Source organism: Haliotis rufescens, unplaced genomic scaffold (assembly GCF_023055435.1).
Source record: "Haliotis rufescens isolate VD_foot unplaced genomic scaffold, xgHalRufe1.0.p SCAF_1, whole genome shotgun sequence".
Classification (NCBI taxonomy): domain Eukaryota; kingdom Metazoa; phylum Mollusca; class Gastropoda; order Lepetellida; family Haliotidae; genus Haliotis; species Haliotis rufescens.
In genome coordinates, this window is record NW_025963779.1 from 52725087 (window position 1) to 52752390 (window position 27304).

General features: G+C 37.2%; 1 protein-coding gene across 3 annotated transcripts in view; it reads left to right on the top strand.

Annotated features, from left to right (window-relative positions):
* LOC124131328 overlaps window positions 1–27304 on the top strand; it is a 202836-nt gene that overhangs the window by 103715 nt on the left and 71817 nt on the right. For all 3 annotated transcript variants that reach the window (XM_046494537.2, XM_046494535.2, XM_046494538.2), the window contains one exon: window positions 3297–3437. In XM_046494537.2, the coding sequence (XP_046350493.2) occupies window positions 3297–3437 (141 nt within the window). The remainder of the gene's footprint in view (window positions 1–3296; window positions 3438–27304) is intronic.

Genomic DNA, 27304 nt, shown 5'->3' on the forward strand with positions numbered 1-27304 from the left:
ATGCTAGGATAGTGGATAAATTGAGTTTTTCAAGGGTGCTGTTAGTGGTCTTTTGCCTTCAAGGGGATATGATGTTAAGTTGAGTTCAAGTGTTTCTCCCTTAGATTACCATGATGCCTTGGTCATCGATTTGAATCCCAAATTAGAAATTAGTTCCTTGATCTGGCGGCACCATACCCAGTAAGCATTGAATGACTTGTGTCTCTCCTCTTTCATGCTGTCATGTACATCAAACACTGCTCAAATTCACTCATTCAAGTGTTGTAACAGACATACACTCTGACTTTTGGAATAATACGTATACATGATATTTCTTCTAATACTTGAAAGTATGTCTCAATTTATAGTACAACTAATCCATCAGGATTGTCTGTGTGTTTGCATATAATATACACAACTAGTTAACCTACCAACCACTGTTTGAAAGCAAGAAAAAAATTCTTTAAAAATTAAACCCTTGTGAAAAAATATTGACATGTTTTACATATTCTTAACAAAAATATGTCAATTAAACAAAAATATCTTGTCATGATCTCCAAATATTTATTTCATTTGAGGCAGTTTTGGACTAATTAGCAAGCTGAATAAATAAAGAGAAACAAAAGTTGAACTTCCCAGGGAGGGAAGCCCATAGTTTGACAAATGTAGCAAGGAGATGTTTTCTTTCAGGAACTGTTTATGTTATGGCAAACCCCTAAGGTTTCCAAATGCTTTCCTGTCTGGATTGAAACCGGATACACTTTTGTCTCCAGAGCATTCAAGCCAAAGGGGAGGGATTCTGTGAGAAAATTTGTTCCGGTGTCTGTATTTTGGTTACCTTTCTGGTTGACCCCCAATCAGCTGATTGCTAACCCCTTGAACCTGTCAATTTCAAGAGCAATTTCACAGACTATGTGAAATGTATCATTTCCCAGGTTCATAGCATGACCTGATGTGTTTGTTTTAATGATTATCTTGTTGACAGGGAGATATGATAGGGGATTACTCTAATGATGTTTATAAAACTTTTTCCTTTCAAATTTTGCTGGTGAATATTTTACACGCTGTGAGACTTCCCTGGAGAGGTATGGGAAATTGCTCTTTACTGCAGATTTGTTTGAAGTTAAACAATTAGCTTTGTTGGGTATTAAGATGATAGTCTTGAGGTGTTTTATGAAATAGGCCCAGGCTGTACATGTGCTAAACATATGGCTGAAACACCATTGGGAAGTATGAATTCTCTCATGAATATACCAGTATTTTTGGAGTATTTTGGTTCTCTATTAACCACACCCATTGGTAGGACATATTAATTATCAAAGATATTTTCTCTATGGGATTTACAAAAACTCAACAAACATAAGTAGATAATTCTTAAATTAAATTACTAAGAAAACTCTAATATTATCAAACAATAAGAGATGAATCACTTATGTGTGTTATATATGTTTTCACAAAAACGTAACTCAGTGCACTTCATACTGATAGGACAAAAATGTCAATCACAAATAATTCAAGTGATGATAAATTATTGTTATCATCCCTCATACAATATTTCATTATAATATTGCAAGAGCGATGATATTTGATGTTATGTTAATTTGGAGAAATTGAAAAAGGATATATATTATGTTATTTGATGTTGACGGTTTAAATAACTTTCAGGTTTCCTACTAATTACATGCGGGACAGGAAGTAGTGATATAATGACAGAGTAAACCTGCCAGACTGGTACTAGTCACAAAATGAAGCTTATACATGGACCATCTACTCGTGATGTCATTCAAAATATGAGTGTTTGTAGGTTTGTGATTATAATCTGGTGTAGTGTTACGCTATTGACACTGTGCCATTCAATAGGCTTTGTATTGTCACCGACACTCCTCCCAAATACAACCCCCCTCTGTTCAAGAATGCGAAGCTATGAAGGGGTGTCCCTCAGCACACCCTTTGTTTATCAAGGCACAATTGCCGATATCACAAGTTGATATTCAGGAGAAAAGACTTGCATCAGGTCAGCCGAAATTTGATAACACCTGTGTCAAGCATCTTGTTCCTTAGAAACTCAATTGTGAAGGTTAACATGAAATAGTACCCAATGAATATATTTGTTAAAATTGGGATCTCAAATCTTATGCTATGTCATAAGAGATTATATGTACACATTGTGAGAGTGAAATATGCTTACCCGTATAAATATTAGTTTTTGTTGGTTTAAGCATGACAGTCAGCACTGTTTGATGGCTGTGGCCTTGTCTGTTTACCTTACATTTTCATGGATTTGCAGAAAATGTGCAGTTTTAAAACCTTTTTTTATCACATTTCAGAAAGATTTGTTTCATGGTATGATTTATTAAATAGTTCTTGGAGACAGTTAAACAAAACTTTACTGACTGGTAGTAATGATTGGATAACTGGCAGTAAAGATCAGGGTAGTAACAGCAATGATTGCATAACTAGTAGTAATGATCAGGGTAGTAACAGCAATGATTGGATAACTAGTAGTAATGATCCGGGTAGTAACAGCAATGATTGGATTACTGGCAGTAAAGATCAGGGTAGTACCAGCAATGATTGGATAACTGGCAGTAAAGATCAGGTTAGTAACAGCAATGACTAGATTAGTGGCAGACACTACGTGAATGAAGCTATATGTGGGCAAAAAGTGGAACTTCAGAAAAAAACAGAGTCTAATATTTCAGCTACCCAAACGCCATGGCATTATCGGAAATTACTTAACCAATTTACATGGTAGACTAATTGTTTTAGCTCCTGTAGTACCTCAGCTATGTGAAAGGTGTTGAGTTCAGCAAGTCAGCAATATTCCAGCTATATCACAGCAGTTTGTAAATAATTGTCTGGACCAGGCACACCAGTGACTGAAAGCATGAGCAACGTTCAATGTTGTCAGGGTATGATGACACACAATCAGCCAGGTCACAGTGTCCAAACATTCCATCACCATTTTAGTTGGCTTTTCTGACAAGCATGAAGCAATGAGGACCAATTTTACACTGTAATCCTCAAGGGATATGTTGGTGAAATCTTTTGTTTGTATAGCAACATAGCCATACTTCTGGCTAGTCACCATCTATGCCATAATGTTTGCTTGCTAAGTTATTTTTGTAACACAAAAACAGACCTCCTTGACATGATCAAAATGACAAAATCCCATGCTAGTTTCTTTTGGTGCCTCATATAGGATGTGAAACCCCACATCACTCTGTCATTCAGTACTCAGCATCCACTCACAGGGTGGTGTTATTGGTTTGTATTGAATACATGTTCCATGAGTGATGTGTTGACCCTGCTTGTAGATGATGGTAGCGTCTTCATGTGGGGATACAGTCGGGCCTGTGGACACCGGCGCCATGATGTTCTACAGCCAGAGAGAGTTCTTGAAGGTCATCATGTCATCCAGGTAGCAGGAGGCGCCACCCACAGTATGGCTCTCACAGGTAGGTCACAATGGTTCTCATTGTTAGGTCATTGCTCTCAGAGGAAGAAAACTGGCATTCACAGAGCACTTCCAGCTAGATCTACAGGCTACATACATTTACATAAGTTTACATTGGGGAAACCTTACCAGCCAGTATTTTTGTCATTCCTATTATTTTAGCCAGGATTTCCTATTATTCTTATTTTACTGAACAAAATAATGTTAGAGATCCTGCATATCTTGGGGGATATTTTATTGTTCTTTTCTTGTTCAGTTTATATCAAACAAATGCTTTGAAGATCAGGTGTTTCTCTTTGCAGCAAAAATAATGTCTTTATTCATTGTTGTAGAACTAATCATACCTATTCATCATGCTTATTGACATTGTTGGACTGGTGACATGCTGTTTACAGCGTTCCATCATCACACCACAGATGGGCTTTGATTCCCCACATGAGTTCAATGTGTGCATCCATTCTTGTTGCCTCCGCCATTTTTTGCACTTTTGTTGCTCAGATCATGACAAGTTTGTGTTTCCTATTTAATTTGTACACTTTAAGAAAACAAATGATCATAATTACTGTTATTATGTGATGGAAGGTATTTTTCGACATAGACACAAACATCCCCTAAACTGTAATTGGACATAAATAAAGATGTGTTTGTAATGGCTGTCAAGATTTTAAGCAAAATAAATGTGTTTGACTTGGTAATTTTTGCTTGACATCTGCCACATAAAAACAAGGAGTTTGAAAACAGCGTGTGTTTAAGATATATTTTAGACTGTATTTCACGATTACATTTGTCCTGTCACAACATATGCTTCTTAGTGTTACATGTGTCATGCGGGTTGTTATCTTACTTAAGCAGTCTCAAATAAACAGTCACTTGTTCCATACTGTGGTTCGTTGCTTTCAACAGCTGTTTAATATTTGGTTTCATTGATAACAAACAAATTTGTCTCCAATTTCTAGCACTGAAAATGATGGTGTGATGTAATATCCTTTATTGTCTATCAGCTGTCTGTAGCACAATTCACTTGTATCCAGTTGGTCCTCTGCATGAAGGTATCAAATGTTGTTGACCTGTTTTACGAGAAACCATTCCTGACATCTTGTTATATATATTCCTATCATATCTGAATGTCATTTTAAAGAATCTACTGAAGATTACTTCATGTTTTTTGTGCTGATTAACTTTTTCTCCAAGTGGTTTTTTTCTCTTGAAAATGTTTGTTCTCAGGCACAATGGCATTGCATTTTGTTGTGCAGAGTTGTCTCCCTTAGCCATGCAGGATCCACTTATCTTGGGTTTGATTCCTCAATTTATTCTGATTATGAACTGTGTTCTCTTGGCCCGTACAGGTGATGGGTTTCACCAATGTGGTAAATGTGTTTCATGTTTCATGTCTCCTCCATCATTACACTCACATGCCACCACACATCTATGTGTATAGCATTGTTCAAGAAAATGTAGGGACAAAATTGTTTTCTGGATTTCTACTAAAATATTGGCCCTTTCTTTGCATATCTTGCAGGAGTGACAGAAAAGTATATTGTACCCAAACAAAAGTTCCAGCTCTTCCACCCCTACCCAAAGCCCACAGAATATTGGTCGGCTCGTTGTATCCGTATTTCCCTAGAGGAAAGCAGTACTGTGTCAATTGTCAAATACATTATCTTGGTTTTGAAATCATAGGTGGCATGTTGTGTTTCTATGCACTACTCATATATATATATATATATATATGTGTGTGTGTTTGTGTGTGTGTGTGTGTGTGTGTGTGTGTGTGTGTGTGTGTATGTATATGTATTGTAGGCTTGCATTAACAGACAGAGCATGATATAGAAGACAGCTAGGCATGACATAGAGCCGACAGAGCATGATATAGAGCAGACAGAACATGATGTAGAGCAGGATGAGTAGAGCAGACTGGGCATGATATAGAGCAGACAGGGCATGATATAGAGCAGACAACATGATGAGTACATCAGACAGAGCTTGATATAGAGCAGACAGAGCTTGATATAGAGCAGACAGAGCTTGATATAGAGCAGACAGTGCATGATATAGAGCAGACAGGGCATGATATAGAGCAGACAGTGCATGATATAGAGCAGACAGTGCATGATATAGAGCAGACAGAGCTTGATATAGAGCAGACAGTGCATGATATAGAGCAGACAGGGCATGATATAGAGCAGACAGTGCATGATATAGAGGAGACAGTGCATGATATAGAGCAGACAGGGCATGATATAGAGCAGACAGTGCATGATATAGAGCAGACAGAGCTTGATATAGAGCAGACAGTGCATGATATAGAGCAGACAGAGCAGGATGAGTACATCAGACAGAGCATGATATAGAGCAGACAGAGCAGGATGAGTACAGCAGACAGACAGTACTGCTTGATATAGAGCAGACAGAGCTTGATATAGAGCAGCCAGAGCATGATATAGAGCAGACAGGGCATGATATAGAGCAGACAACATGATGAGTACATCAGACAGAGCTTGATATAGAGCAGACAGAGCATGATATAGAGCAGACAGAGCATGATATAGAGCAGACAGAGCAGGATGAGTACAGCAGACAGACAGTACTGCTTGATATAGAGCAGACAGAGCTTGATATAGAGCAGACAGAGCTTGATATAGAGCAGACAGAGCATGATATAGAGCAGACAGGGCATGATATAGAGCAGACAACATGATGAGTACATCAGACAGAGCATGATATAGAGCAGACAGAGCAGGATGAGTACAGCAGACAGACAGTACTGCTTGATATAGAGCAGACAGAGCTTGATATAGAGCAGACAGAGCTTGATATAGAGCAGCCAGAGCATGATATAGAGCAGACAGGGCATGATATAGAGCAGACAACATGATGAGTACATCAGACAGAGCTTGATATAGAGCAGACAGAGCTTGATATAGAGCAGACAGAGCTTGATATAGAGCAGACAGAGCATGATATAGAGCAGACAGAGCAGGATGAGTACAGCAGACAGACAGTACTGCTTGATATAGAGCAGACAGAGCTTGATATAGAGCAGACAGAGCTTGATATAGAGCAGACAGAGCATGATATAGAGCAGACAGAGTATGATGAGTACATCAGACAGCATGATATAGAGCAGACAGAGCTTGATTTAGAGCAGAGAGAACATGATATAGAGCAGACAGAGAGCATGATATAGAGCAGGATGAGTACAGCAGACAGAGCTTGATATAGAGCAGACAGAGCATGATATAGAGCAGACAGAGCATGATATAGAGCAGACAGAGCATGATTTAGAGCAGACAACATGATGAGTACATCAGACAGAGCAGGATGAGTACATCAGACAGAGCATTATATAGAGCAGACAGAGCATGATATAAAGCAGACAATGTGTGTCGATCACATCCAGGTTAACTCATGTATGTACTGCTTTAGGTAACACAACTTAAACAAAAAGATTTGCATCTAATATAACAGATGTGACATTTTCATAACATTAAGCAGGATATTGACTGACTTACTGCAATACAGGCTAGCATCATCTGTTACACGAGTTACTGCATGTGATGTGTCACATTTCACCCACAAATGATTGCTAAATGAAACTGCATACTCAAATTGATTTCTTTAAAGCAAGATCCATATCTAGGAATGCTTCACTAATTATGCTCTGAGCATACAAGCTTTTGTGTAACTGCCCTCAGAGTTAACTGTCGTCACCTATGATTAAAGGTATAACTTCTCCTCTGCCCTTGAGTAATGAAGTTGTCAATTACAAATAGAAAGTTTAAATGACGATAAATAGCAGGTTGTAGTGTGGACCACCACAGGTTCAAAGGAATGTCCTTGGTTGTAGTAACTCGACACTGATGGTGATGTGGGGTATCGGGTGTAGGATGGGTGACTGACTATTACACTTGTCCTTGCCTTTTTCCTGCCAGTGCTCTTCATTAATTACATTCAATTGATTTTGTCATATATTTCACTTGATTTCAACCTTTACTGATATTGACAAGTTTGGATGATGGTTTCCTGTTTGAAGTGACACGAAATAGAGTGTATGATTTGAAATGGATGCTCATGATTTGAAGGCCGCGATAGGATCCTGGATTGATTTTGACTGGAATTGCTGACAGTAAATGTATGCTTTGTCACTCTTGGTAATTACCAGATTTAGAAAGGAACTTTATCTCACATAGGGAATCGACTCCAGCAAATGAAAGAAGACATTGTACAGACTTGAAAGAATGATCTTTTTACCTTTATATTATTTTGGGGTTTGAAAAACGTATGTTAGTAATTTTGAAAATGTTTAGATGCAATCTAGTGCTGAATGTTATCATGAAGTTATAACCATTTTGACCGTCTAGACAGTGGAAGGCTTTGAGTGGTAGCTTCTATAAAAGGGGATTATTATTGCATAGAGCCATCTTCATTTATAAACAGGGAGGTTTTTAAGTTTTCAAATCATAGATGTATTTTCTGTTTTTGAAATATCCTATCATGAAATTGTTGAAAGCCTGTTATGAACAAGCATGTTATTTGAGAGTTTCATGATGGCCCACCCCGCGGAGGGCTGTTTATGGGGTAAATTGTGTATGCTTGAAGTAACTAAATGAATAATGGAGATACAGATTTCGTGAAAAGTATTATGGTTTTTAAAAGGGTTTGTGTTGACTTAATCCATGATCATGGCATGTATTGTGGCAACCTATTGTCAAATAGGAGACACTATGGCTTTAACTGACCTACTGTACAATTTTACACCATGACTTGTCAATGATCATAACTGTCACACGTAATTGTCAGGCCACACTTCCAAGATTGATAATTTGAGGGTTCTTGAGACAGTATTTTAAAGTTGGTAGGTTGCAGAGTTTTACATGGTGTAGAAATGTGAATCCTGTAAGCTTAAATGTAGAGAATGGACACAGAAAAGAAATATATTACACCCTTAGAGATGAAAAATAATATTCATTGAATCGAATTCTTGACACGAATTATATAGGTCCATTATCAGGTACCCGGAACCTAAGGTTACACTACAATACAGCACAGGACTCTCATATTGCCTACAAGGACCCTTGAAATTAGGTTTTATAGGTCAAGGTAAAACCTTGGTACATAGATAGTACTTTACTTGTACTGTTCAGAGCTGTTGTTTCTTGAAAAAACAACAGGCATTTTACTGGATCAGTGTTTTACATGGGGATTGTATCTCAAACAAATCTCACAGTGTCAGCTAAAGACTTTGAGTAGGATGACTACAGACATTTAAACAGACAATCTCTAGTTTCCGCCTGATGTTGATGTGGACATCATGGAATTATGGTGATGCTGAAATAGACACTGTTGTGAAATGAATGAAAAAAGGTAAAACAAATCTTGATATTAAAGTTTTCAAAACATTCATATGCATATGTAAACCTCAGAAAGACTTTGCAGTTATTTCAAAGTCATTTGTAATTCTTAATTACATATAACATTACATATATTTGATCATTATTAAAAAAATCATGCCCTGTATTTCTTTCACTTAAGGATATTTCAGCCACCTTAAATAGACTCAACTCTGCAGAACCTGTTCTGCAATTTTATTATCAGGCAACCCGTTTTGCAATGTCAGCACTTTTCCTGTCACAGATATATATTCCTAAGAACATGTATGAATTATATATAATTTATGATCTAACAAGCAGCTTAAATAATGACTACTTGTGACATACACAATGATCAATAGCCTGTCGATCAAGGCTGACAGGGATGGTTGTCACTTCTCACACATTTCATGTACATTTTACCTGATGTGTATGACAGAGCAAGGCATCTCATTAGGCTATCTGATGCAGCTAATTGGATTAATATGCTTATCTCATGAAGTTTATGGTCCTTCACTGGCAGTCACGGCCTCACCCTGTGGGACATTGCTTGTCAATTAGGCTTATCAAACAATGGGGGGTTGTTAGTGGTTAAAGAGTCAACTGTCTCACAAATCACCAGCCAAGGGTGTCTATATCATGTGAAAACTCTCAACAGCTGATCTTGCAGGGTTTATTCCTGGGAACAGGTAGATGTGCTGAAAGATGTAGCACAACTTGGTCCATGACTTTCTGCATTTATATTGTTGGATTTATGTAGTACACAATTAACACCTCTTGTCTGAAAAGCTGTGCATAATATGTAACTGAGCCTGCCTGAATGGTATTACCATCACTGTCTCAGTCATAGGATAGTTTTCATTTTACAACATTCAGAGAGACAGAGAAACCCTGATGATACTGACCCAAGTAAATCTTCTGTATAATGAAAATCCAGATTTATGAATCTTGCAAACATTGTAATGTCTCTTTCACTGTAGATCGATGTTACAGGCTTTTCATATTTATTTACCTTTTAAGCAATAATCATTCTACCAGTCACTCTGTTCTACCCTTCATAATAACTATGAACAAACAATTTGTGGTTCTTGATTTCTATGGAATATGCTTAAAGTATAGAAAATGTGTCAGATGGACACTCAAGGTGGTAGCGATACTATTTCTTCTGAACTCTTGGCTTACATTGGTTACTTATTCACAAGGACAACTGACTAATGGGATCGGGTGGTCAGGCTCGCTGACTTGGTTGATGCATGTCATCGATCCCAATTGCGATCGATGCTCATGATATCAATCAATGGATTGTCTGGTCCAGGCTTGATTATTTACAGACCGCCATAACATAGCTGGAATATTGCTGAGTGAAGGGTTTAAACAACAAACTAACCAACCAACCAAACAACGGACAACTGGACTGGAACTGAACACAGTTGTCATTCTCTAGGTTCCACTGTAAGTCTCCAGATTCTTTTTGTCAATATGGCAATACACAATATGTAAAATTATAAAAGATTTGAAGAATGAACTCTTGAAATGAAAGTTTTAGCAATATGAAACTGTAACAAAGCACTCATTTCTCATTGTAAAACAAGAAAATTAATTGGTCTGGTATGATTGAGGTATCATGTTCTGAAAAATAAATGTCATTTAATTACAGAATAAAGAAGTTTGATTTATAAAAAAAAAATCAATTTTAATGATAGATATATCCACTTTCATGAACTTTTATCAATAATTTTCAAAAATATTCAAATTGAAAGAACTCATGAACAATCCAGAATTTATAACTATTCATAGTTTTAACTCAGTTAAATATGCCTGGTAAGCATGACTACATTTCTTAAATGTGTAAACATTTGATAACATTAATCTGTGTCTAGAGTATGTGGCACCATCTAGGCAATCAGCATAACATTTACTTTAAATTATCAACGTAATGATGCGAGCAACCTGGTAAATGTTGTGCATGAAATAGCCACCATTTTTCTCCTCCCACCTCAAGATGTTACACAACCATACAGCCTCTCCCTATATCTGCCCCAATTTGCTGCCCTAATGTACACATGGGCCTCCTCACTGTACCCCTATCACTGGAGAGAGGGAGAGGTATGTCTGTAAAATATCCAGCCAGATAAACAGCCTTTGTTTTGATAGCTGCAGGGCTATGGTTACTTTCCTATCATCATGGCTAATCACTGTTTTACACTTCAAACCAGTTACAGGTCGCCTTGGGTCGTGTTATTTATGACCCTGGGGCACCTCGCACTAGATATGTCTTGACCTTTGACACAGGGTGGTAAAAAGGTCTGCAAAGTTGTTTCAGTCCGCCACGGAAAGTAGCTACCAATTACCACATTTATCATGAGGTAATTGGCATTCTGAAGGTGAGAAATTAGCATCTCATAAGTCAGCCTAATATCTTATGGTCATTTGGGGGGATTTTTATTACCCCACGTGGTTATCTGCTCCAAGTTGCCTATCTCACTAAAAAGTAATCTCTGCTCGTAAATGAAATTCCCTGGGAATATCTCCAGATTAGATGGCCTGTTGACAGCTTGTCAAAACAGAATTGTTTGCCCCAAGCAGGGAAAAAATGTCATCAGTTTATGACAGGTTTTTGATGAAGAGAATACTGGTTGTGTTGAAGGGGACATGGGTGGTGTGATGGCTATTTAATGATATTGGTCACCTTAAGGCTTCCATGATTTCACTTCTGTCGACCTAAATCATCCATTTCAGAAATAATATTTCTAAAAATATTCCAGCCCAAGAGTTCATCTTACTTACTCATTTTCTATGCTAAAAACACTTATTTAGAAGGAAACATGGTTTTTTTTGTAGGAATTTAGCAAATTTTGTGTCTTTTGAAAAAAAATCATTTTTAGCTGATTATACAGAAATTCTAATTTCTTTATAATGATACAAAAATAAAATACTACATGATATTTCAGATTTTGATTTCTTCATATTCTTTTGTGATAAAAAAGGCTGTGGGGTAGCCTAGGGGTTAAAGCGTTCTGGTACAAAAGTCCACATGGGCAATAAGTGTGAAACACCATTTCTGCTGTTCTCCCACTGTGATTTTGCTTGAATAACCCTAAAAGCAGCTGAAATTATACTCATTCACCCACTCAATTTAGTGAAATCTGCTTGTTCTATCTTTTTTTTTCACATTTGTAAATATCTTTTCGATATCAAAACAAGATATGTTCAACATTTTTAGTGTATAAACTATCCACTTATGGCTGGAATAAATCATGGAAGCATGTTATTGTTTGTTTCACTGGGGTGTTATTTTCTATGCAGAGTTGTGTCCCTAATCATTGCCAGGATCTGCTGTTCTTGTATTCAAATTCAGCTTCACCTAATCATGATCCTTGGTCAGTATGGTACCTATGTATCTTGGTGAATTCACCAAGCTGTAATTAAAAAAAAGAGTTAAAACACCTGATTTTTTTCTTCTGGCTATATATAGGGGCGGTCGGGTAGCCTAATGGTTAAAGCGTTCGCTCGTCACGCCGAAGACCAGGGTTCGATTCCCGACATGGGTACAATGTGTGAAGCCCATTTCTGGTGTCCCCCGCCGTGATATTGCTGGAATATTGCTAAAAGCGGCGTAAAACCATACTCACTCACTCACTCACTCACTCACTCTTCTGGCTATATAGTTTATCTGTCATGTCATAACAGATTAACTGACATCATATGAAAAGAATCAGGTGTATTATAACTACTTTTGAGTACATGTAGTATACATTAAGCTGATCGATGCACCATGAAGCACAGGAATTTGTAGATGTACACAAATTCACATATTTTGTATTGTCCCATATATCCTGAGACCAGAAGCTGTGACCATAGGCCTTGTAGAATACAATAAAATAAAAAAAATTAAATTGTTTATCTGTGAATAGCTACAAATTCCTGTTTATGGAGGAACTGAAATAGTGCTGACATAAAGCCCAGCTCAATTGCAGTATGACAGTTTTTATGATGCAGAAAGAATATATTAATCATGAAATCATGCTGTGACAAACAAACTGCATGTCCTAATGGTTTTACTAATTTTAGTAGATTCTGCTGACACTGTACAGTATGATGTAACCATAATCAACATGCAGGGAATAACTCTCCATATCAGCACAGATGTCATAATGCTCTTTCAATGTATCTGTCGGTTTATTCAACAGTGTTGAAGTTAATCGCTTGTAAACATAATTATTAAATTCATGTAAAGTCATAACTTTCACTATCTTTTATAATCACCAAAAGACAAAGAAAGGTCATGGTGAAATACATCTGATAATACAGCTGAAAGCAGATGTAACATAATACTTGTTGACTGACCCATTTTTTCCAATGTTATTTTTGTTGTAAAACTTGGAAGACAACCATTTCAAAATATTTGACGACTATCAGAAACCAAGGCTGAAGCGTGCTGGTCCATTTCCTGTTTCCTGGAGTAAAGAGAATTGTCTTGAGCTAACCCAACAAATTACCCCAAGTTAAAGTATTATCACCTATTGGTTCAAAAGATCAAAGGATTTACAAGCGTTGTTGAGATTTACACCTTGGAATTTTAATAGACTTGTGACAGAGTTTGTTTTTTGAAAATCCACTCTCATTGGGCTAACGAGGGAGGGATTAACACTGGCTGGGTTTTAGCTTTGTTTAATTAGGTGAGAATCCTGACACGAGCTGTCACATGTTTAGCAAATACACAGTTTCCTATTTGTAGAAGTCTCAGTGGTCAGTGTTCGGAGCGTGTTTTAGACATCGGAGGTAAAGAAACTCATAAGACGGGGGCTGAGACTCTGAATCTCTCACTTCTGTTTTGTGTGAATCGGTTTTCTATAGCTTAAAAATTGCGGCAAATAACTGCAAACTTGCTGATGTGACCTTAATAATCACTCACTGACCCACTAATCAAATACTGATTACTTTTCATAGACAGAAAAAGATAAAGACAGATAAATTCAAATTGTTATCCAATTTTTTAAATTTATAAATGACAGAATACAGTGTTTTAAAAGTGTTATGTTGATGTAAATACAAGATAACCAAATTAATGTTAATTAATATACTAATGTTGTAGTGTTTCTCTATGTTGTATTTGGTGTAAAGCTGAAAATAATTGATGATCATGTACCTCCTCATAACAAAATAACAAAATCTCAAACATAGTAAAAAAGATGCAGTTGAATCATATACTGTTTAAACCATATCTAGTATCCCGAAAAAAACAAATGACTTGTGTGCATCATATGCAACCCATTAGTGACCCTATCAGATATCTACATCACATTGTTAACGTTGCTTGTTGCTATTAATTAGCAACCTTGCTAATAGCTGAATCATGTATCATCCACACCTAGTTCCCATAGGAAATTAACATGACAGACATATACGTCAGTTTCCGAAAGAAAGGGGTGTAACTCTTTTGATGTTGCCATCACCATCCCCTGATTGTGTCATACTGTTCATAACGCCTTAATTGAACTTCAGTGCTCCATTAATGCTCCTAAATTGGAAATTTGGGCAGTCGTTTATATCCCTGTGCCTCTTTAGTTGCTAGACTCCCTTGTGACCGGTATCACATCGAAGAGCAAAGGTTTGCTCTCTTGTACGCAAGGTTAATTTAACAGTTCCTGAGTCGATGCACTTTGTAGTGGAGGTTAATTTAACACTTCTTTTCAACAGTGTTGAAGGGCATGTATCGCACTCGACAACTTGCAGTCTCAATTTTGAAAGATCATTTCCATACCTTAGATCGTGATTGTCTATGCGACAAGCCTCGTGCACTTGTCAGAAAATTGTCAGCGTTGGAAGATTCGCTATCAATGTCCTGGCCTAATTGGCTGATCCTTAAGGAATAAATTTGTTACCCGACGATTGTGTTTATGGGTCCTCTAAACCACCTTCACAAAAGATATTGACTGCACTATTGTGGTGTATTTCAATGCTGATCTTGATAAAAAAAATATCTGTGCATTGTTTTACAATCCTATTTCTATTACTTGAGTTGCCAAAATGTGTTGACAAAAACACTGAAGGATAAATATATGTTTAAAACTATATCGCATCCAAATATATGTAAGCAATCACATCAAAATTTGAGGTCAGTTAACATTTTTGCCAATGATTGTTTGAAGTTGTATTTTTCTCAGTACAATGATATTAAAGCAAAACTCAAAAGGGGAGAGAACTACACAAGGGAAAAGGTTTTCTATGAGTGATATGTGTTCATTTGGAGAACTGCCAGGACGCCAAGCCAACGCTACACGGGACTAACCTATCACGTAATATCTTGTGCAAATAAACAACCTTTTTGCTCATTTGGTCACAAGGAGGTATGAGATTGCAGCATTTGTCATTTTGAGGGCTGGGGATGCAACTTTCTAATTACCCAGCATGCCAAGAACCTGTGACCTTTCACCTTTCAGGGCAGGCCAACACTGAAGAGTACAATGTAAAATAAATGAGTGTTTCCTAACAAAGGGATAGGAGTCTCACAAATATTTGTTATATAAGCTAGAATCTGTAATATTTATTTATCATGCTGAGACTAGATGTTATTGAGGTGATGGGTCATCTGTATTTCGGGGATACATAAGCAAGCACATTTCATTTTTGAAGACTGGTGAATATATTTGTTTTCATTTATTTTGGAAGGTTGAAAAAAGGTTAAACATACATTCATATAGGTGTTGATTTATTACAAGAGTATTCCATTAATGTTAAAAATTTATTATTGCACTATTTATAAACTCAACTTACAGCTGGATTTAAACAATGTGACATGGATGAAAACCCTTTCATAAACCTGTTTTTTATAAATTCTTTTAAAAGACTCTCTTTCATTATATCTTAAGAAAAAGTAAACTGACTTCAGAAAAAAATTATGCCATTCTTTTTTTTCTTAAATGTCATGTTGAGAAGTTTGTTCTTGTGAAATTGATGCCTTTATTTCTTACAGCATTGAGACCATGTATGTGTTTCACATAGTTTGTCTGCTGTCTGCCCTTTTAATAATTAATATGCACTTATCTGTAGTTATGAGTGTAATGTCTCAGATAAATCAACTCTTGAAGTTGATGCACTGAAACATTGTCAAAGACAATAAAATCACAACGAGGACATCAAAAGTAATATTGCCATGGAACAGACAACAGCTTAACATTTAGTTATGGGTATTTATATCCAAATAAACAAACACTTAAAGAATACTTTCCTAGATAAGAGATATCAGAATGATAAATATTTCACCAGTGTGCAAGGAGATATGTTTAAGGGTAAAACAAAATTAGGCAAACATTATAATCTTTACAAGACCTTTGACCAAGCGTTGAACAACCATAACCAATAAATGGAACAAGGGCCCAAGTTATGGCTTATTTGTCTGCTGAGATTCCATCTTATGTGTGTTTTGATATATATGTGATGAAATATACGCTAATCATATTCTCATATGGAAAGACTTGGCGCTAGGAACCAGATGATAAGAATTTACCATTACAAAATGGCCGCCTTACTTTTGAACCCATATCTTGTTTCTGCAGCCTTTGGGCAACTAGGAAAACCTTTGGATGAAGGAGAGTTTTGCTTATGAAAAAAGGGGAGAAAAACACACCCGCTATGTCAAGTTTCAAGCATGTGCTTTGTTGTCCACTGATTAATTTTGGATTTCAATCCTTTTGGAATTGTCATCTTGGACCAGTTCCAGTATGTTCAACAGATGTGCAAGAATATGCAACAAACATCACACAACATTTCCACTTTATTGTTCTGATGTTTTGTGAAAGTTATTTAAAAAATACATCCTGAGAGTTGGCTTTTGTAATTGCATTCTTAACAAAGTATGAATAGGTATATTAATATTTATATTTTACTTTGCAAACAAGCTCACTTTAAAAGATGTTTATGAAACATTACAAATATACATGTAGAGGCAGATAGCCACATTTTGAATAGATTCATCTACCACACTGAAAGAATACATGTTTGGTAATGATAAGAAATCACGATAATAGTATTTTGATTCTCAGCAATTGCTTTGGGTCAGAAAATAGTTAAGACCGTCCTTAGATGCTTTATGAAATGAACATTCCAAATGTTAATTAGTGCATGATTGGGTAATATTAAGTCATGTCTGTCCAATTTTAAGTAAAACTATCTCAACATTCACACACTGAGAAGTCATCAAATAGATATTACCAACAGTAGGACTATCATATCATTAAGAGGCACTCCAATTCATCGAGAGGATATTCTTTGCAGCAGTAGCTTGTCCTTTGACATGCATATTTCATAAATCATATTTTGTCACACAAGGAATACTCATCATAAGCATAGAAACTGCTCAACGACAACAGTGTTTTTTCATTGATCTAAAACAAGCCTGTGGTCTGAAAAACAACAAACCTATGTGGATTATTCCTTCTCATGTACATAAACTTAACCCTTGATATATGTGCACCGTGACTTGGAGTACCGTGTAATGGTGTAATCTATGAAATTGGTAATATATATTCTTAACTCAGTAGGTTAAGTCGCCATAAAGATGTCAAAAGATATTTGGGTGTTTATATCGAAATGTACAAGCTGAAGTGAGGAAACATCTTTCACAGTGCCTCAAAGCTAGGCTTTGAAAGTATCCATATTGAGATGGTAATGTATGTCTGTATGCGATATGACATTTTCCCCCATTAAAAAAAACGTTGAGATAAAAATATCATCAAAGGCGACTAATGATGACCATTAGGAGAGAGTCTTTGCTTTTTGGCTGCTTCTTTGATATTTATGGGACTCAGCCTGATAATTACGTCGTTAAAAACTACTGTTCAAAGTCATATGATGATAGATGAACAAGGAATTGAAGCATCAGAGTGGAAATACACAACTGAAATGAGTGCAAACTTTGAAATCTGAGACCTGTAATTGCATTTGGGGGGTTTGTGAAAGAAAAATTTGAATTTTTTCCCATATATGTTCATAGAGATGTAGATCTTTTTTGGCACTTGAGGAAAAAAAGAATTTTACCATTCATCAAAGAAGGTTTAGTTAGTTTGTTAATGAAGGCTTCTGTGAAAAAGCGATGTTGAGAAAAGATTGTGTTGACAATCCCACGATTTGTAGAGTATGGGTAATGATGGATGTTTATTTTGAAATAATCATTATCTTGAAGTGAAATGTGCTACTATATCCAATAGAAGCATTGGCTTGATAATGTGCATGTTCCAAGGTTTGTGACGTACACAACAGGACTTCACATGATCATTATTATTCTAAAATGACAAATGTAGGCATGAACTAAATAACATGGAATGCACATTCCAAATGCACTTCATCTCTTTAAGTATAATTTCATATTACTCAATAGATTCATTATGAGAATTTTGACAGGGATGTATAAAAGCTGTGTATTGCGGTCTAAGTTTTTTTCCTTTTCCACTTATCGATGTAATGATGGTTGGCAGTGGGAGTTCTCAAAACTGTGACCAACAAAGATCTGAACAACTATCCCTTCCAGGTCCCAGTCTTCCTCAAATGTACATAGATGAAGATGCAATAAACAAGTGTCTGTTTCCATCACTCATCACAATATCAGGATGTGGGGAAACATATGTTTTGATGTATACATGAGATTTGTTTGTGTTTACCCGGGCAGCTCATAGATTGTTGTAGAATCTGGTCACTCAAGGTGTAGCATGTAGTTTACTCGGCAAGTGTTTACCTGGAGGTGGCAACAGTACCACTTGACCTTTAACACTAGGCTAAAGACTTCTTTTTTCCCAGGTCAGACAAGCTAATCTGTATAACACGCTTGGTTTATGATCCGAAGAGAGGGTCAAGCATCTACAATGTGTTGGCCCTTTCAGTCTGGTGGAGGCTGTGTGTTGAGGCTGTCAATACACTAAGGCTATGATCATAAGGGTATCACTCTAAGATTGAAAGTAGCAATTTATTCACATAAAAAGATATATACAGTTGAGCAGTGTTGTGTCAGACTTGGTGGGTGAAGAGAAATGTTTGAAATTGCTTAGATGCTGTGAGTTTGATGTACCTAAGGTTCAGTAAATTGTTCCTCTTTTGGAAATCAATTTACTGTGAGATGCTGTAAGTGTTCTTCTTTAAAGTTTGAAATATAGTAATCTTGGCAATATTATGCCTATAACCATGCTTTAGAATCTAAATGTACAGGGTATGGATAATCTCGGAGGGTAGACTCTTTTTTTATATGTGTTCCTTAAAATAATAAATTTGCAATTTCTGTGCGTCTCTTAATTATTGCAAACCTATTTTGTACACTTTAAGTATAGTGTAATGGATAAAAATGAATACTTGTCTGTGTCATGTCTGCATTTTATTTAAATGTCATCGCCAATAGAGTTGAAGCAATGAAGGCTTAAATCAAAGGATTTCATGAATAATATTTCAAGGAGTTCTAAAGAGTACCTCTTCACACCCAATTAGATGGAATATATACTCACCAACAAACAAAACGCTAATACCATACATGTTGGTTAATATATGAAGAATTACTCATAAAAAAGAGATATTAGATTGGTTCGACGCACAAACGCACATCCTATGTTGTGTGGATCGACGCTCATGAATGCATCACATGTGATGCCATAGATCTATGACTCGAGATGAACCATTTGTCTATATGTTTCTATGGTTTGCGTTTCTTTTGGTGGTGAGTATATGAACTAATGTCCAAAAGAAACTCTACACCATGTTTGAAGAGTTACTAAATGACAACAAATGCATGTAGAAAATCAATATGTATATAATTCATAAGAGTAATCATTGACCATCAGGTACAGAAAATTTCATTTCATTCAGTGATAAACTTCCGGTCTGACTGAGACACAAAAATGTGGGGTAAAAAATTACGAAATTCACATTACAACAGTTGTGAGAAAAAGAAGTAAAAGCATGTCTAATGTTTAATTATCCCCCCCCCCCCCAATAAAAGTTGGCGGCGGATATAGAAACGGGTTCCGTCCATCCATCCGTCCGTCACGTTTCGTTTCCGGAGCACAACACATAAACCGTTTAATATTTTTTCATGAAACTTTGCAGGTTTGTCAGGTACATGCTGAACTGGTGCCTTTTACTTTTTAGAAATTTTAGAAATTTTTATTTTTTTACATTTCCATAGCAACAAGATGATTCCAAGGTTCCAAGGTTTACAATTTCCATGACAAGTTCCACCTCGGTTAAAAAAGGTTAGGGTTTGTTTAGATTTAATTATGTCATAAATTCTGTAACAGGGGCGGGGGATATAGCCACGCTAGTGGCAAACTCTTGTTAATAATGTGTGTGTCCACCTTTGGCATTAATACATGCCATAATACGTCGACGCATTGATGACGTTAGATGTCGGATGAAGTTAGGCGGGATTCTCTGCCATTCGTCAATGAGCCATTGTTCCAACTCCTGAATGATGGTTGGTGCAATGATTCGTTTTCTCAACTGTCGGTCAAGACATGAATGTTGACTTTGTTCAGAAAGTTGGTTGTTAGCCTGTCAGTATTCGGCGTAGCATTATCATGCTGAAAAAGAACACAACATGGTTGTTGTTGAATAAATGGCTGCACGACTGATTGCAGAACTTGGTCCCTATGTCGCTGAGCAGTCAGGTTTCCCTGAATAACAACCAGCCTCATTGTCAGATCAACGCAGATGCCAGCCCAGATCATAATGCTAATGCCTCCATATGCTCGAACTTGTTGGACAGAACTTGGCTCTAAACGTTCAACCTGTTGCTGTTTACACGAGCCCTACCATCATTTCTGTACAGACAAAATCTGCTTTCATCAGAAAACATCATTCGACTCCAGTCACGCACTATCGAAGATCGAACTCTGCGGGCCCATATCAACCAGTTATGTCAATGTTGATGCGTTAGCATTACACCATGGTACAGTCGATGAGCTCGAATACTGTATGTCCTCAATCGTCAGTATACAGTCTGTTGAATGACCCGGTGTCCCAGTGCCGTCACTGCCGTTGACGTCACTGTGGTAAACTGGTTTCTTAAATGCGTTGCCCAAAAGTGACGGTCTTCAGCGGGCGTAGTCACAGGTGGTCATCCGCTTTGTGGCCTGTCTGTCTGACCAGTCGGTGGTAAACGTTGCTTTAAATTGCTGATGGTAACACAAGAACAGCAGAGTCTTCTGGCAATGTCAGTGTTGGAGGCGCCTTGTTGAGACATTCCAATGGCCCTCTCTCTCTCTTTGCTTGATAAATGGGGCATAATTTTGTGTGCTTTTTGTAACTGTGTTTGTAAGACAGCTTGCACGTGCATTTCGTCTTACATCACCTAACCTCATTTCAGGCAAATTCACATTTATTTTACAAATTTAGAATAAAAATCGCATTTATCCACCAAACATGTTTGGTTTGGCAGTAGGGATATGTTTAAGTAACATATCATGAAACATTATATTTATTTATTTTTTAAAAATATAAAACTTTCTTGAGCGTTAAGTTTCTTTTGGACATTAGTTTATTATGGTAATAATATTAGAAATACTTGCAAAAATATCAGTGTAAAGCTTCAAGTTGTAGACAAGAAGCCCTATACAGTAAGCCTGTATGTGATCTAGGACGTATGATACAGTGGTTACTGGAGTGGATATGTGTACTACTTGAGCTGTAGTGCCTCTGTAGTGATCCTGTAGTGTAGGGAGCTGATGTAAGATGTGATATATGCTCTACGTCAGGTGGTGGCAATATGGCTGTCTGATGACAATAGTCATCTAAGATCACTACAATGGGCTGGGTAGCTTCAAAGGTGGCAGGTAGGGGGTGACACTTGACTGCTGGAACTACAGATACAGGCTGTCAGACATACATGTCTTGCAGTGGTGGTAGGGGAGAGGGTATGGCTCATGGGGAGTGGGTGTACGGCAGAGAGGCTTATAGAAAGACTGGGTTATGGTGAGGGTGAGGGTGTATGGTATTGATGGTTATGGTTATGGTTATGGAAAGGGTGAATAGTATTGATGGTTAAGGTTAGGGTGAGGGTGTACAGTATTGATGGTTATGGTTGGGGTGAGGGTGTAAAGTATTGATGGTTATGGTTGGGGTAAGGGTGTACAGTATTGATGGTTATGGTTGGGGTGAGGGTGTACAGTATTGATGGTTATGGTTGGGGTGAGGGTGTATAGTATTGATGGTTATGGTTGGGGTGAGGGTGTTCAGTATTGATGGTTATGGTTGGGGTGAGGGTGTACAGTATTGATGGTTATGGTTGGGGTGAGGGTGTACAGTATTGATGGTTAGGGTGAAGGTGTACAGTATTGATGGTTATGGTTGGGGTGAGGGTGTATAGTATTGATGGTTAAGGTTAGGGTGAGGGTGTACAGTATTGATGGTTATGGTTGGGGTGAGGGTGTACAGTATTGATGGTTATGGTTGGGGTAAGGGTGTACAGTATTGATGGTTATGGTTGGGGTGAAGGTGTACAGTATTGATGGTTATGGTTGGGGTGAGGGTGTATAGTATTGATGGTTATGGTTGGGGTGAGGGTGTACAGTATTGATGGTTATGGTTGGGGTGAGGGTGTACAGTATTGATGGTTATGGTTGGGGTGAGGGTGTACAGTATTGATGGTTATAGTTGGGGTGAGGGTGTACAGTATTGATGGTTAAGGTTAGGGTGAGGGTGTACAGTATTGATGGTTATGGTTGGGGTGAGGGTGTACAGTATTGATGGTTAAGGTTAGGGTGAGGGTGTACAGTATTGATGGTTATGGTTGGGGTGAGGGTGTATAGTATTGATGGTTATGGTTGGGGTGAGGGTGTACAGTATTGATGGTTATGGTTGGGGTGAGGGTGAGGGTGTGTAGAAAGTGTAGGTTATGGATGAGGGTGTGTAGAAAGTGTAGGTTATGGTTGGGGTGAGGTTGTGAAGAAAGTGTGGGTTATAGTTTGGATGAGGGTGTGTAGAAAGTGTGGGTTATAGTTGGGGTGAGGGTGTGAAGAAAGTGTGGGTTATAGTTGGGATGAGGGTGTGTAGAAAGTGAGGGTTATAGTTAGGATGAGGGTGTGTAGAAAGTGTGGGTTATAGTTGGGATGAGGGTGTGTAGGGGCAAGGGTGTGTAGAAAGTGTGGGTTATAGTTGGGATGAGGGTGTTTAGGGGCAAGGGTGTGTAGAAAGTGTGGTTATAGTTGGGGTGAGGGTGTGTAGAAAGACTGGTTGGTGAACATAGTTGGGTAGTGTTAGGATATATTGAGTGACTGGGTTTTCGTATATGGAATCACTGGTAGGGGAGGGGGTATGGCCAGAGTGTTTGAAGCCAACAACAAAGCATGGATTGGGGTAAAGGAAAATAGATCAAAGGATGTTTAGGTGTTTACGAATGTCAAGATGGGTATTCATGTCTACATAGAAATAGCATGGACACGAACAACTAGTAGGAAAGATGTAAATGTTATAGTGGGTTTTTTTTAAATGGTTAGGTGAGCAAATTGTTTAACAGGCATATAGTGGTGTGCTTTCAATATTAGTTAAACCAGTGCTCTCTTAGTGAGTATACACACAGATTTCCCCATACTAATTATTACAGAAGTATCCTTCCAGAACATGCTTCACCACTCCTTAACAAGTATTCCATTAAAACAATGTTTACAATCAAGTTATCAAATTAGTCTACAGGATAATAATATACTCCCCATGTACATCAAAAACTTGTCAACAAAGAGAAGGTGACATTCCAAGACCAGCCCTGTCATTTTTCTCATTCCAAAGCGTCTTAAACAAGGCCCTGACAAACTCCTTATTGAGTTGCCCCGTAGGTGAGAGATTCACCTTGCTACGTCTACCTGTATGAAGATCAAAGAAAGGCTTATCGCATCTGTCAAACTTTGGCGTTGCAGGTTAGCATCTAGGTCTAAAGGGGGCCCTGTCTTATTGTGTGTGATGAGCGGGGTGATCAGTGGGTCGGTCGTGGGTCGTGTTTTCAGTGGCCTCTGTACCCTGCCTTGTCAAGGGTGAATACAACACTCTCTGTCATCACTGGGTGTATGTTGGTAAATGGGCACGAAAACACATGAACAGGTCGGAAGCTGTCGTTTTTGATGTGTAATGTTACAGAGAGTGTATATATCTGATCATGCTGTTTGATCCTCAGGCAAGAGCAATTTAGTTTTGAGTGTTTCATGGTCAGTCAGGGCACTATTTTAAGAAGTGATAAAACCGTGACATTGATTTTTTCCATATCAGTTCTAACAGATATACAAACAAAAGATTATAAAATCATATTTCAGTCGAACAGAGAATGTATGGATATCAGTTATGTTTTTAAATTTTGCCAAAAAAGGGATAGGCTCATCCATAAGACAAGAATATGTTTGGCTGTCCTCAGAAGTTCAGCTGCTACAAACTTGATTTATTCAGTTGGGGTTAGGGTTCTATTTTATAACACATTTCACTATTACCAATCAAACTCTGTAAGTGTAATATTAAATTTTTGTGATACATATTTGCTTTACATTTCCATTGCCATATGATCAAAATAACCAAACTGGTTCAATTCAATTTTTGAAAGAAATTTAAAACACACCAAAATTCGGCTGTCTAACCCTCCACATCCTGTGACCAGAAACCAACATCATATGCTTTCAACTTACTCTTCGAACCTGTTCATAATATTTGAAATATATTAGGCAAATAGTTATTGATGAAATATAGTTAAGTGTATTATTCACATCATCAATAAACTATGTATTCATTCTTTTTTCTTAAATGTCGAAAACTGAATATAACCTTCAAGAAAATGTGAATTATGAAGTTCCATATGAAACATCAGCTTGAAAACAGACAATATTAGATTCCTTTATGCTGATTATGGAATGTCTAATATTAACTACAACATAATATACAGTTCATCAAGCTGCCTTTATGTCGACAGCAGTGAAAAGTAAAATGGTCAAAAAGTATGAGGCTTATCTATTCACAAATGATTAATTGTTATGATATATTATGTATCAATCTGTTTCAAATCTGGCTGTACTAGATCTGTATGTACATAATCCCTGACACATATGCAGAAGATGATGTAGTAGGCTGGATGCATGTTTTCCATGGTCCTTTCACGCTGTACAGAGTAAATTATTCATGAGCATTTCCTCATATCCTCATATATATATATATTAGTATCATGGTAATTTTTTCCATTGTCAAAATGCTATCAAGTATTAGTATTAGATTCTAAAAGCCAATCTCCGATATTTACAGCTAAGTAAAACTTTGAAAACATGTTTATCTCAGTGTAAACTTAAACGCAGCACAAGCCTACAAATCTCAAACAAATTCTTTGTCCATCAATCCAAATACTCACAAAATACAAATGGAGTCAGTGTAACAAAATGTATCACACCTCGATGTGGAACTTGGCCAATAATATAAGACTGCAAATTTCAATTTTGCAAAGATAAACTATTTACTGTTAAAAACATGAACTGTCATAGTAAAGATGTTATATATGTTTTAACATGTGCGGGATGTAGTGAGCATAATATTTGAGAAACTGGTATGCAACTAAAAGACCGAATCACTGTACACAAACATCAAATTCGAGATCCAAATGTAAGTTGTATAAATGTAAGCAAACACATTGATGAATGCGGGAGTGGCCATTTTACTGTCTTTCTGTTTTATAAATTGTTTAACAATGACAAACATTTACGAATGGAAAAAAAACAGATGATCATTAGGCTTTTGAAACCTAAACTTATTTCAAAAGAATAATTTTCAAAACTTCCCCATGTAGCTCAATGTGTATTTGTGAACTCACACGATAATGTATTTATGCCTCCCACTGTTATCACTAGCTATGATGTCATATGCTTTATGACTTTAAAATCATATTGTTGGCTGTCGCCTAAGACTATGTTTTACTTCTCCCTCTATTGTCACTGTTACATCATAGGCATTTTGATGCAACAAATACTACTGTTGTGCATCGCCTAGAACTACAATGTAAGTTAAAGTTTTCATTACACCTGAAGAGCCGTTGAACGGCAAAAGATCTTGTGGATAAAGGCTACCCCATAGCATTTCGACAATGGAAGAAAGTACCATGATGATAAGTTATACTTTTACCATCAATACCAATTCAACTTTATGGTATTCATATACTGAACAAAAAAGTTTAGGGATTACAAATAGTTTTTAGGATATCTTTAAGTAGTGAAGACTGGGCACAGAATGTCATAAAAATATCACCCAAAATATTCATGATCCATAACTGCTTTCGTTCAGGATATAATAAAGATTCCATGATTACATTTTACAATATTCCTTGACAAAGCCAGCTGTTTTGGTAACTTTCATTCTATTACAGGCTAGATAAATTAACCCACACATCTGAAATAGCTTCCAGAAGAGTACATTGAAATGTACAAATGTAAATAAACAATCCAGATCTCTTCTGGTCCTATTGAAATACTTAGGTTTGCTTTACTTGGGTAGTTAGACCGCTAGTGCCTGTACATACAGGGGAGGAGATTATAGACACAGGTATACAATTGTTGCAATCCACCGTCTTTTGTGCAAGATGAGCTCCCTATAGAGTCAGACCAGCTCAATCTTCCGTGAGAGGTAGCAATTGAAAAGGTTGATTCCATGCACGCTGGGAACCCCACCTATAAACAAACACTATTAACATTCAGTAGAAGTGATCAATCACTTGTCCTTTCAGTTACGTGGGTTGCTTGATTTTCAATAAGGAATCGGATGTGATCAAAGTGGTCGTGTAAAACCATAGCGAGAAGATTCTTCATCGTTGACTTCATCAATGCAGCCTTTACATGCAGCCTGTCATTCATGAGAGTGTATGCAGTCAGTGGCATAATGTCAATAAAGGCTGCATAGTCTTTCTGTCCTGAAAAAGGTGTCAAGATATTTTCTCTGTGATTGGGAATGTGCTATTGAGAGTGGCAACATTAGCTTGAGGCGGAGTGAAAGTCATAGCTATTGCCCAGGCCATAGGTACAGCAGCCGGGGCCTTGCCAGTTGGAGGGAACGCTAATTAGCTTATTGGCTAACGGGCCTGGTGTTAATTGGGCAAATTTGCCATCTTTAGGAAATTTTTCTGTCTTTCAGGTGATTCAAGTTTCCTGCTCAGAATGGAACAGATTTTTCGAACCATTGTTCACACAGTGTCAAGTAGTAATTGGTCACTTTACCGGAATTGGAAATCTTGCTCACTATCTAATTAGGCCATAAATACAATGTTTGTCTTAAAAAAGAGCCACTAATTTCATCCCTTTTTTCAGTCATGAATAGAAGACATGAGTTTTTTTGTTTTTTTTATTGACTTTTCCTTGAAACACTTTTTCATCTCAAAAGGTCTTGAACGGCATTTTGATATGGCAAAGGGTATTGTTTGCAGCTGTAAATTTCATTTTGTCCTAATATAGTTACACAATGGCTCCCTCCTAGTTCATATGTATACAACATGAATGGTAAGTGACTGAACATA